The following is a 13,375-nucleotide window of genomic DNA, read 5'->3' on the forward strand; positions in this document are numbered from 1 at the left end:
GGCATGTGCCACCATGCCCAGTTTTTTTTTTTGTTTGTTTGTTTGTTTTTGTAATTTTAGTAGAGATGGGGTTTCTCCATGTTGGTCAGGCTGGTCTCAAACTCCTGACCTCAGGTGATCCACCCACCTCAGCCTCCCAAAGTGCTGGGACTACAGGCACTAGCCACCATGCCCGGCAAGTTGGCTCTATTTTTCATAGAGAAAACTGAGCCTGAGCAATACAGGTGCTTTGCCCAAAGTCCCTGATGACAAGTCTCAGAGATTTCGGGGATTTTTTTCTTTTTAACAACAGGAACAATTATTTTTTCTGATAGAAAACAGATCAAAAGTAGACTTTTTGGGTCAGAGCAAGAAGGGAGACCCAGAGTCCTGCTCCCTAAGCCTTCCCCTTGCTTGCCACGGAACAGCTAGGGCTGTGCCATCCACTGCAATAGCCCATAGGCACGTGGGACCCCCCTGCATTACAATCTAAATTAATGAAATTAAATGAAATTTACAACTCAGTTGCACTAAACATATTTCAAGTGCTCAATATCCATAGTAGATGGTGTCAGAGCATTTCCAGCGTTGTAGAAAGTTCTATTGGACAGTACTGTCCTAGAGGGTTTTATAATATAAAGTCTGGAAATATCACCAACAAGCCCCAGGGTGCCTTAGCCTCTCCGAACCTTGTCTGCTCATAGACAGAATAAAAAAATAACAACAATAATAATATCTTGCTACTGGACAGTTGTGAGGCGTCAGTGGGATGATGTCTGTAAAATGCTAAGTATTATTTTATAAAACACCTTGCAGACAATGGTCATCTCTTTTTTTAAAAGTGATCATTAGTGATTCCATTTCTTATTATTTTAATTCATAGTTTGTTCCTGCATCAGTTTGCTCAGGATAATGGTCTGCAGCTCCATTCATGTCTCTGCAAAGGACATGGTGGTGTTCTTCGTTACGGCTGCATAGTATTCCATGGTGTATATGTACCACATTTTCTTTATCTAGTCTATCACTGGTGGGTATTTAGGTTGACGCCGTGTCTTTGCTATTGTGAATAGTGCTGCAGTGAACATATGTGTGCCTGTGTCTTTATAATAGAATGATTTACATTCCTTTGGGTATATACTGAGTATAGGTCTTTGAAGAATCGCCACACTGCTTTCCACAATGGTTGCACTAATCTACACTCCCACCAACAGTGTATAATCGTTTCTTTTTCTTCACAACCTTGCCAGCATCTGTTATTTTTTGACTTTTTAATAATAGCCCATTCTGACTGGTGTGAGATGGTATCTCAGACAATGACCATCTCTCTGAGAGGGGACTGTGTATGCCCCAGGATATTTTTAAACATGCAGTTGTCTGTAGCCCATTGTGTGTAGGCCCCAGCTCTCTAGAATCTAGAAACCAGTTCATGTGGCCCACAGTTTCCTTTCTGTGTTGTAATCACTTCAGTTCTGACATGGCCCTAAGATGACAGGCCATGGAGGGTTGGCCCAGTTCTGCCCCTCCATGGCCAGACCCCTCTGACAGCATGACCACCAGCCCACCCCACTCATGCCAATGTGTAATTGCTTTGGTCAGAGTCAACCACATCTTTTGCAGCTGTCCTGCCTCTGACTTTTCAGCATTGTGCTTTTACAAACTTTGTTCCCAAAGAAAACTTCCTTTATTCCTTGTACTCATATGTCTGTCTGTTGCTCAGCTCAAAAAGACCTGTCATGAAATATGGTACTGATTTGCAGATGTCTATGCCTGTCCATAAAATACCAACTTAAACTGCTTCTAGACAACTCTTATGTGGTTGCTAGGTATGTGTTTAGATTTCCAACCCAGCAGCACCTCAGTGCACAGTGGCTTAGCAGGATGGGGGAAGGTTTCACCCTATGAATTCCAACAGAGGGCCTTAATGTTTGAATGTGCCTGTGTGTACATGTGGGTGTGTGTATGTTTATTTTTTGAGAAATGGAGAGACGAGAGTTGGGTGGGACTTAGAAAGTCTAAATAAAACCAAAGTTCTGTATCTCCATGGCGACTTGGATATGGGAAGTATTGACATTGCAAATATCTCAGCTTTATCAAGAGACCAACACCTTCCACAGCCCTAAGTCCTCAGGATACATGTGTTATCCAGAGTTTCAATTTCCCTATGGATAGCCACAGAAGGTGACTATTGGCTCATAGAATCTTAGAATACCACAGCTGAACAAGTGTCTCAGCAAGACCACAATGAACACCACCTCTCACAGAGGAGAAACCAGAAATCCAAAAGGAGAAAGTGACTTTCCTGAGGTTGCACCATCATCCTAGCCTAGACTAGAACTCAGGTCCTTTTTACCTACTACTCCAGTGTTCCTGTTACATACTCTACTCCCATCATACACAAGTTACTTTTGACCTTGTATAACTTTCCATCCCATATTTCTGCAGGTCTCTCTATTGCTGGCTGTTGCTCTTGACGTGCTGTCATCGAGCCAAGCTCTAGGTTGCTCTAGGTTACATATGACAGCTCTAGGTTGCCATCACTGTTGCCAATCAGTGCCCATTTCTCTTCTGCTGCTGCTTGATCTGATTGCCTTTAAATACTCTCAGAGCCTAAAACCAAGTCTCTGATACCCCCACCTTGAGATCAAAGCTTCAGAGTGTTTCTGTGGATGAGACAAGTCCTACAGTTTTGCGCCACCTCAAACCATTATAGAAACAAAAAAAAATTAAAATGAAGAACACGGCTGTAAACCTGCCAAATAGTTTTGTTCCCATAGGGAGTCCTTCGGCAGCTGTCTCTGAAAAGATGCAGTGTTTCACATCCTTTCCTTGCCATTTTTATTTTTATTTTTTTGCTTCACTGTTTTATGTTTTCTTGTTAAAGAAAGAAAGGCAATAAAGTTGAGAAAGTGTCATGAAGTTGAGTCATCTCCGATTTAGTTTTCATACCCATTTTAGAGTTGAGACATTCATCCCTGCTTTCCACAGTGATCATTTCAGCCTCGTTAAATAACTTTAACATTTGGAAACAATATCCAGGACTACTGATAGGGATCTAATCATAATTAGTGCCTGTAATCTCAGCACTTTGGGAAGCCAAGGTGGGTGGATCACTTGAAGCCAGAAGTTCAAGACCAGCCTGACCAACATGGTGAAACCCTGTCTCTACTAAAAATATAAAAATTAGCCAGGAGTGGCGGCAGGCACCTGTAATCACAGCTATTTGGAAGGCTGAGGCACGAGAATCAGTTGAATCCAGGAGGTGAAGGTTGCAGTGAGCTGAGATGGCACCACTGCACTCCAGTCTGGGCAACGGAGTGAGACTCCATCTGAATAATAATAATAATAATAATACTTAGGCACAGTTGTGGCCTTGGAGAGATTACGTGATGCTCGTTTTCTGAGGTATGCATAGGATTTCTAAGGAAATGATAACATTCCACATTTTGAACTACATGGTGATTGCAAGGATATATACATACGTAAAAATTCATCAAGCATTTTATTGCACATACGTTATACCTCAATAAAAATAAGTATATCAAAAAAGAATTTAAAAGTGCTACATTTATTGACATGGAAATACATTCACTAGGTATGGAATGAGAGAAGAAAGCAATTTGAGAAATAGTTTGTGTGGCATAATAACATTTTCAGGATTAAAACAAGGGTTGGAAAACTACAGCCCGTGGACCCATCTGTTTTCCTAAATAACATTTTATTGGAACAGAGCAAAGTTCGTTTGTTTACACATTCTCTATGGCTGCTTTGGTGCTGTCTTGGTTTCCTAGGACAGCCATAACAAAGGCATGCAACCTGAGTGGCTTAAACAACAGAAATGACTGTCTCGCAGCTCTGGAAGCTAGATGTCCAAGATCAGGGCATCTGCAGGACCACGCTTCCACCGAAGGCTCCAGGGAGGGATCTGTTCCAGGCCTCTCTCCTGGCTTCTGGTAGTTCCTTGGCTTGCAGCAGCATAACTCCAGTCTTCATATGGTGTTCTCCCTGTGTGCATGTCTGTGTTCAGATTTCTCCTTCTTATAAGGACGCCAGCCACAGTGGATTAGGGGTTCATCCTACTTCTGTATGAATGTCAGGAGTGGACACAGTGCAGCCCATAACACCCTACAACAGCAGAGTTTAATAGCTGCAACAGAGACTGTATGGCCCACAAAGCCTCAACTATTTATTATCTTGTCTTTAAAGAAAAAAGTTTGCCAATCTCTGTGTATGCGTGTTTGTGCATACTCACTAAAAAATTTGGAAGGCTGTTCACTAACATGTTAACAAAGGTTGAGTCTGAGTTATAGAATTATAGGTAGTTTTAATTTTAATTGTATTTTTAATATTTTTCTATATTATTTGGATTTTTAAAAATTCTGCAATAATTTCTGTATGATAAATAAGCAGCACACGTATTTCTTTTGGGAGGAAAAAATATTCCTATTTAGTTCCTTTCCCCTTCATACACACTACCACCAAATTCTTCTGCCCCTTAGTGGTTTATTTTGTTCTGATGCAAACCTTTCTAAATAGGCCACTGTTCTCCACCATTGGGAGTGTTAAGGACAAACATTTAGCAAACCAGCAAACTCAACTGTTTACTCACTTGGGTATATGGATCCTTCATGTCTTTATTTAGCTGCCTCTTGTAAGTTGGAGAGAAAAGGTTCTGGCTTTTATCTCCTCATTAAAAATAGATCCTTTTATGACGAGGGGATGGAGAGGCCATGAGTCATCATCACCAGCATGAAAGAAAGTGTGTGATGCTTTCAGGATCAGGCCTCAGGAGCTGGACCCCGAGGTGGTACCTGGCCACCCCTATGACCCCCTGGTTTCTTGTCATTTCAGGAAGCTGGACGCTTTCATCTACGATGCCGCAGTCTTGAATTACAAGGCCGGGAGGGATGAAGGCTGCAAGCTGGTGACCATCGGGAGTGGGTACATCTTTGCCACCACTGGTTATGGAATTGCCCTTCAGAAAGGCTCTCCTTGGAAGAGGCAGATCGACCTGGCCTTGCTTCAGTTTGTGGGTGATGGTAAGACCCCGGGTGACCCCTTTCTTTAGGGGGACTTGAGACCCTCACACTCGCTTTGTTTGCTCCTGGGCTTCCCAGTGGATCTTCGCATGATGAGTTTGCTCCCTAAAAATATTTACTGAGTTCCTGTCACATGAAACCATGGTTCTTTAGGTTGCTTATAATGGAAAGCAATTCTAGATAACTAAATTTAACAAACAAAAGTATTCTGAGGATACAGTCTCTCTCAGGGGATTTAGGAAAGAGTTAAATAAGACAAGAGCCAGGACAGTCCTGGTGCCTTAAGTGGGAATTTATAGGCCTTCTCTCTAGGGCAGTGGTTCTCAAAGGGTGAAGGGCAATTTTGTCCCCCAGGTGACATTTGGCAATGCCTGGAGACACATTCAGTGATCATGGCTGGGAATCTGCTTGCTGATCTAATGGGTAGAGGCCAGGGCTGGAAGATGCAGGAAAACACCTTACAGGGTCCAGGACAGCCCCCTACATCACAAAACATAAAATTATCCAACCTCACATGTTGGGAGGCTGTGGTTGAGAGACCCTGCTGTACAAAATTACATAACTAGGCTGTAATCAGTCCCAATTTCACTCCAGAGAAAGGATTTCTGATGCATTTTGAGGTCAAAGACTCTTTCCTAGACTTACCAGGCATGACTCAGGGTGGAGTCATGTTGTACCAACATGGCAACTCATGTTATTATCCCATGGAGGAATGAAGGAAAGGCAATCTCTATTACAGTCTAATGAGACTGTGGCATTTATAGAACTATACAGCCACTTGGGCCAGCTGTGTCACCAGAAGCATTTCCTCTTGTCTGCCCTTTCTGCTTCATAGCTGGTTATCTCACTGTAGCCCAGGGTTTCCTGACATGGCCTCTACAGGCTGGCCGTGGCTTGGAATGGCGCGTTGGTTTCCTTTTAATTGCTAACACGGAGGAAATAGGAAAAGCAATGTCAGCTCAGATAGCAGGTTAACACCAAAAATGAGCTCGGTATGAGGAGGATAGAAAGGCTCAGGCCAGAGGGCAGAAGCCCCATTCAAATAGTGGAGGCTATATTCAGAGATGGTTACAGAGTGTGTTATGCCAGGCTAGAGGTGGGAGAGAAAAATCTAGTTACCATTACAGTGAAATGCAATATCAAAATAGGCAGAGGTTAGCTAGTGCATAGGGTTGGTGTGAATTTGAATGAAGTGCACAATTACTTGTGGCTTCTTATCTTCTTTCTATTCACAGAATTAAATCCTAGATTCTTACAGTGCCATCAAGCATTCTAAACGTGTTTTATATTTAACTCCCAAATAAGAACATGTGAGTCTTTGAATTCTCCATAGGGCATTTGTACCTTCCTCAGATCACTGGCCATGTTCTCTGCTATGTAATAATGATTTGTGGCTGTGTTGGTCAGCTTTTTGCTATGAGATCTTAGAGGCGTACAACAGTAAGCATTTATTTTCCTCATGGTAGCACAGGTTGAGTGGAGAAGCTCTGCCTGGGGTGGGGATAGTGCCTCTGCTTCCTGCCACAGGCCCATGAATCAATGGTGTGGTCTCTGCTCCATACGTGTTTATGGTGTGTCTCAGGCTGAAAAGGTAGCAGATACCTGGGGAAGCTCTTTTCCTGGCTATGGCAGAAGCACAGAAAGGAACGCCTAGCTGCACATGCACATTTGAAGCCACTGCGTGGTCACGTTCATGTCTGCTAACATCCTTCTGTCCAAAGCAAGTCAGGTGGCCAAGTTCATGGTCAAGGGATTGCAGGTATACTCTACCTTTGATGAGATAGGTCTTGAAGTTTTATGGCAAAAGTGTGGACATGGAGAGTACACTGAAGAATTGGGGCCAAATGTTTTGCCTATCACAGGAGTGGATAAACACCCTTACAGGGGATGAACTACTCAGCAAACAGGAGTCTTATTTCCAGCATTACAACAAAACACTGAACATCACAGGTAAATTGGTCAATAAAGGTTTGAATGAATAAATATGTATATGGATGAGTGGTTGATGTTAAGATGTATTTCATTTGGCAGGAAACTTTTAAATGTGATAGGTATCTGTCAAATAAGTGAGTTCTAACTCTAGCCCCACCCACCATTGGTGTCACTCTCAAAGCATCTGTTATAAAACAGCTAACATATTTTGGGACTTGGGTATGTCAATCCTCATACTGGATGCATTACATATGTTCCTCAGTGTAATCTTCGTAACCTTATGAGGTTAAATGTTGCTTATTCCCACTTTACAGAGGAGGAAATTGAATCTCAGAGGGCAAATCCCCTAGCTAGTAAGTGGCAAAGCTTCTACTTGAGGGACCTTACTCTGGAAGGGGGCCAATTAGGGAAGACTGTTGTTACATTTAATTCTCTAAGATATCTATCAAAGATGACTAATTAAACTCTTGAGATGTATAAATCTTTTAGGAAGGAGTAATTTAGTGCACATCTGAACTAAATCTACTGTCCCATTTACAAATACTTCTATGAAAGAAGTGATCTTTTTTAGCCTCAGTTTATTCATCTGTGAAAGGGTACAGAAATATTTACCTAATAAGGCTGGTGTGAAGATGAAATGGGAGAATACATGTAAAGTGCATAACTTAGCATAGACTCTGTAACACACAAGTGGTTCAATAAATGTTAGCCATCACCATTGTTGTTACAGAAAAGGGGTCCCACTGCAGACCTCAAGAGAGGGTTCTTGGATCTCATGCAAGAAAGAATTCAGGGAAAGTCCATGGAGTAAAGTCAAAGCAGGTACATAGGCGTGGGCAAGGACTTCATGTCTAAAACACCAGAAGCAATGGCAACAAAAGCCAAAATTGACAAATGGGATCTAATTAAACTAAAGAGCTTCTGCACAGCAAAAGAAACTACCATCAGAGTGAACAGGCAACCTACAGAATGGGAGAAAATTTCTGCAACCTACTCATCTGACAAAGGGCTAATATCCAGAATCTACAATGAACTCAAACAAATTTACAAGAAAAAAACAACCCCATCAAAAAGTGGGTGAAGGACATGAACAGACACTTCTCAAAAGAAGACATTTATGCAGCCAAAAAACACATGAAGAAATGCTCATCATCACTGGCCATCAGAGAAATGCAAATCAAAACCACAGTGAGATACCATCTCACACCAGTTAGAATGGCCATCATTAAAAAATCAGGAAACAACAGGTGCTGGAGAGGATGTGGAGAAATAGGAACACTTTTACACTGTTGGTGGGACTGTAAACTGGTTCAACCATTGTGGAAGTCAGTGTGGCGATTCCTCAGGGATCTAGAACTAGAAATACCATTTGACCCAGCCATCCCATTACTGGGTATATACCCAAAGGACTATAAATCATGCTGCTATAAAGACACATGCACACGTATGTTTATTGCGGCACTATTCACAATAGCAAAGAGTTGGAACCAACCCAAATGTCCAACGACGACAGACTGGATTAAGAAAATGTGGCACATATACACCATGGAATACTATGCAGCCATAAAAAATGATGAGTTCATGTCCTTTGTAGGGACATGGATGAAACTGGAAAACATCATTCTCAGTAAACTATCACAAGGACAAAAAACCAAACACCGCATGTTCTCACTCATAGGTGGGAATGGAACAATGAGAACTCATGGACACAGGAAGGGGAACATCACACTCCAGGGACTGTTGTGGGGTTGGGGGAGGGGGGAGGGACAGCATTAGGAGATATACCTAATGCTAAATGACGAGTTAATGGGTGCAGGAAATCAACATGGCACATGGATACATATGTAACAAACCTGCACATTGTGCACATGTACCCTAAAACCTAAAGTATAATAATAAAAATAAAAAAATAAAAAAAAGAAAGTTAAGGAATAAAAGAATGGCTACTCCATAGACAGAGCAGACCCAAGGGCTGGGTTATTTCTTGATTGTATGCTAAACACGGGGTAGATTATTCATGCCTCCCTTTTTTAGACCATGTAGGGTAACTTCCTCACATTGCCATGGCATTTATAAACTGTCATGGTGCTGGTGGGAGTGTAGCAGTGGGGATGACCAGATATCCTGCTCATGGCCATCTTGGTTTTGTTGGGTTTTGGCCGGCTTCTTTACTGCAACCTGTTTTATCTCTCAGCACAGTGTTTATGATCTATATCTTATGCCCACCTCCTATCTCATCTTGTGACTTAGAATGCCTTAAGCCATTTAGGAATGCAGCCCAACAGGTCTCAGCCTCATTTTACCCAGCTACTATGTAAGATGGAGTTGTTCTGGTTCATACGCCTCTGATATCATTATTATCATTATCATCATCACCACCATCATCACCACCATCATCATCATCATCAGTCATTATCATCATCATCATCATCATGACCAATGCCATCATCCTCATTACCACAATCATCACCACCATCATCATGGCCATCACCACCACCCTCCCCCTCCTCTTCATCCTTCTCCTTCTCATCACCATAGTTGCCCGTGCACAACTCTAGTATCAAACACAACTTCTTTAGTGTTGCACTGGCAATAATATAGTCAAGTTAGTAACACAGAAACAACTTTTGTGGTGCTAAACAGAAAAGGTCTTCTTTGCACCAAATAAAAAGTAAACAGTAAAAGCATCCAGATGGGCCAGGTGTTTGTTCATGTACTCACAGAACATCTAGGTTCTCATAGATATTTTCTGTTCTGGCTCACTGCTTTCCTGGTCAGACTGTTGGGTTTGGGAAATGTGTCTATTCAGCTTCATCTCTTGAGCCCATCTGGAGGCAAAGACTTGGGAAAGAAAATGCCGTTGGTCCAGGGGGTGTCTCCAGATGATCTTCCCGGAAAGCCATGACCAATTCTGAATGTCTGTCTAGCAGTAAATACATGAATTAACACAGCTACATAAATATTTCACTTATCGTATGCAGCTTCAGCAGGATTAATTAGGCTCTAAAATTAGACATGTAAAGAGTACAGTGCTGAGCAGTACCTAATTATTCATCCTCTAGAATAGAGTGTTTATCTCTTGTTACACAGTAGCTTCAGTGGACGATTATGAGTCTAATGAGTGTCAAAAGTATAAAAAATTTTCCTAATGAGCTGTGTAAATATAACCTTTTAATGGAGTGTTTGGTTATTGAGGGAACCTCTTACATGAAGCCTGCCATGCATTTCCCTAGGAAAAAGGCTGCTCATCTGCCTGGAAGCATACACAAGATCCTAGCAAGATATTGCCTTCCTTTTCCCATCTAACTGTGGTCTTTCTAAAATGATAGAGTGCACCATGGCATCTTTGGCTGTCAGTACTGGAGTAACAATGCTCATGCATATTTTTCAGCATTGCTCAGCATCGATACCCAACATTTACTGAGAAACAGATGTTTTCGTAGGCACTGATGTTCCCAGAAGGGGTTATCATGGTCTTTTTCTTCTTACCCTCAATGAACTTACAGTCCAGTAGGTTGACAAATGTATAAATGCAAAATGTCTAATCCTAAAATCGAAACATGTGTCTAGTAATTCACATATATAAATTTATATCACACATGTATATATACACATATGTAGACATAAATACATGTATACACATGTGTTATGTATGTGGTATATATTACGTATGTGTGTATATATACATACATATATATTCTTAGGTGTGTTGGGTAGATAAGAGAGTGGTCAAGGAGAAATATGAGACATTACTAGTATGTTTAAGAATAAAGGACAGAATGATTCATAAAGAAAACAAGTGTGGCAAGATTTAAACAAAGAATAGAACGGGCCAGGGTTCACAGAAGCCTCAGCCATTTATTCATCCAGCAACCAGCAACTCTTTGAGTACCTCGATTCTGCTTTGTCCCTAAAAGGTAACACTTGAGTGAGAACCTGAAGACTGGGTAAGCCTTGGACTTAAAGAATGGCATTTCTGGCTTTGAAGTAAAGGTGAACAGGGGATCCCATAAGTCCCGTCTATCTCATGCATTTTGTGATTTTCAAAAAAATGATTCTGGAATTTGAAGAAGCAGAAGAAAGACCATAAAGCTCAAGCCCTTCTGATATCTAGGGGCCAGAAGAAAAGATACTGAGAAGAACAAGAATGCCTGATTTGATTATTCAGTCACAAGTGATGCTGAGAAAAGGGAAGGAAAAAATTGTTTTGGGTTCTCTAATCTATGGTTCAGCACTATGCCAAGCACATCACATATAATATCCTAGTAAGCCTTTACATAATATTCTGGAGTAAATCTTATTATCTCCATTGCACAAAGCAGGAAAATGAGGCTCCAATGGGTCAAGTGAACTGCAGCAGAGCTCATTCAGCTTTACCATGAGCAAGAATCACCTGAAGATCTTCCTAAAACAAAGACTCTGTTTCAGTGGATCCACAGAGCAGGCTGGTTTTATTAAACTGAGAATTAGCCATATTGCAGATGAAACTGAAGATGTCTCAGAGCCGTCTCTGCTTCTCCTCGGCTCCGGTGTGTTGGTACAAGGCACAGACCACCGGATGACTCACTCCTGCATCAGAGATGTCTAATCTGTCTTTTGATGGCTTCCCTGCCAGCAATTCTTCCTGACATAGGTCCCTGTGTCCTCAGATGACTCAGCAACACCCATTACAACCAGCAGCCTCAGCCCAATTAAAGAGATAAATGCAAAGTAAAAATAGAGGGGAGAGGAATTGCAGAGCATCTGAAAACCTCGTTTGAGAGGATGGGACAGTTTTCCATTTCTCCACATGGAAGTAGTTCAACAACTACCATGATTGTTATAGATATTTATCATAATAAATAACACTTACAAGAAGGATAACTACATGTCACAAAATCATCTCAGTCCTTGTACGTATTTATCCATGAAGAGAGTCAAACTCTGTAAAATATTCGAAGACATCTATTCTGAGCCAAATGTGAGGGCCATCACCCAGGACACAGCCTCCCCAGGAGGTCCTGAGAACAAGAACATGTGCCCAAGGTGGTCGGGCTACAGGCTGGTTTTACATGTTTTAGGGAGACAAAAGACATCAATCAATACCTGTGAGGTATGCACTGGTGTAGTCTGATAGGGCGGGATAACCCGTAGTGGGATAGGGGGTGGGGCACAAGTAAAAGGTAGAGTCAAAGTCCAAAGATTTTCTGATTTGCAATTGGTTGAAAGAGTTAAATTATTATAGAAATGCCTGGAATCAAGAAAAAGGAGTTTCTGGGTTAAGAGAAGGGGTTGTGGAGACTAGGGTTCTTATGTGCCTGAAGCCTCAGTGTTTTCTATTCAGACCTCTAAAAGATGCCGGATTCTCAGATAGTCTCTTCAAGATTGGGAGGGCCTGGAATGGGGAAAGATCTTGTTATGTTAATAGCGAATATATACAAGATGCAATTTTCCCCAAGAATGGCTTTGCAGGCCATTTAAAAATACGGCAAAGAAACATATTTGGAGGTAAAATATTTTGACTTCCTTCTTTATCTGTCATGTGATGTTCTGACAAAGTTGGAAACTAAGCCATGTTATATAGCATGGAATAAAACCCCTCTGACAAGATTTTGTCTGTAGGGTGTGACTCTTCAGGCCCCTTAGATAGAGCTTTGGGCAAGAGAAGAAAATGGTCGGAGTTTGGTCCTTATATTAATTTCATTTGCTCCTCACAATGACTAAATGGCATGGAGTTATGATTATTCATTCCTATTTACATATGAGGAAACTGAGTCACAGGTCAGTTAAGTAAGGTGTCCAGGATTATCCAGCTAAGTGGGAGATCTGAGATTGGTACAATTGGTACCTCCGCAGGAGGGCGCCAGGATCTTTGCTTTAATCTTTACGTGATGTTACTTCTTTAGCTGCTATAAACCCTCGTAGACATCTTGGAAGACAGGTGGTTTTCTCATCTGGAAAGGGGCAAGGCTGTGATTTAAACACAGGTAGGTCACACCCCAGAGTCAGTGCTCCTTCCTCTTTTACTAATGAAACAGCATCATTACCCTGCAGAAGGTACTGGGCAAAATCACTTTGCGACAGAAGTTTAGGGTGGGAGAGAAAATGACCTACACTTTTTTTTTCCATTGTTCCATGGTGAAGGAGACTCGTCCATGCCTCAGGCCCCAGCACCATGGGAGGAGGCCCAGCCTAATTTTTGAGATCATTCAACCCTGCCAGTTTGGGGAAAACTAAGGACCCAGAAGCAGGAGATGAGAAGGAATGAAACAAGGACAGAATGTAATTAAGAGAAGTCAGATGTTTGGCCTCGATACGGGCTTGCAAAGCAGCCTCTCCAGGTTCACAAAGACCTATCTTGGTTGCTGGAATTGCTTGTTCCCCACAGAGCTTCTTGGAGCTGCATAATCTCCAGAATTTCAGAAAGTTATTGTTCCTTGCTAAACGTG

The 13,375-nt window shown here is 41.8% G+C and overlaps 1 protein-coding gene across 3 annotated transcripts in view; it reads left to right on the top strand.

Moving 5' to 3' along the window:
* GRIN2A (glutamate ionotropic receptor NMDA type subunit 2A) overlaps nt 1-13,375 on the top strand; it is a 418,206-nt gene that overhangs the window by 378,430 nt on the left and 26,401 nt on the right. For all 3 annotated transcript variants that reach the window (XM_032144796.2, XM_032144798.2, XM_032144797.2), the window contains one exon: nt 4,828-5,015. In XM_032144796.2, coding sequence (XP_032000687.1) covers nt 4,828-5,015 — 188 coding nt within the window. The remainder of the gene's footprint in view (nt 1-4,827; nt 5,016-13,375) is intronic.

Source organism: Hylobates moloch, unplaced genomic scaffold (assembly GCF_009828535.3).
Source record: "Hylobates moloch isolate HMO894 unplaced genomic scaffold, HMol_V3 SCAFFOLD_23, whole genome shotgun sequence".
Lineage (NCBI taxonomy): Eukaryota > Metazoa > Chordata > Mammalia > Primates > Hylobatidae > Hylobates > Hylobates moloch.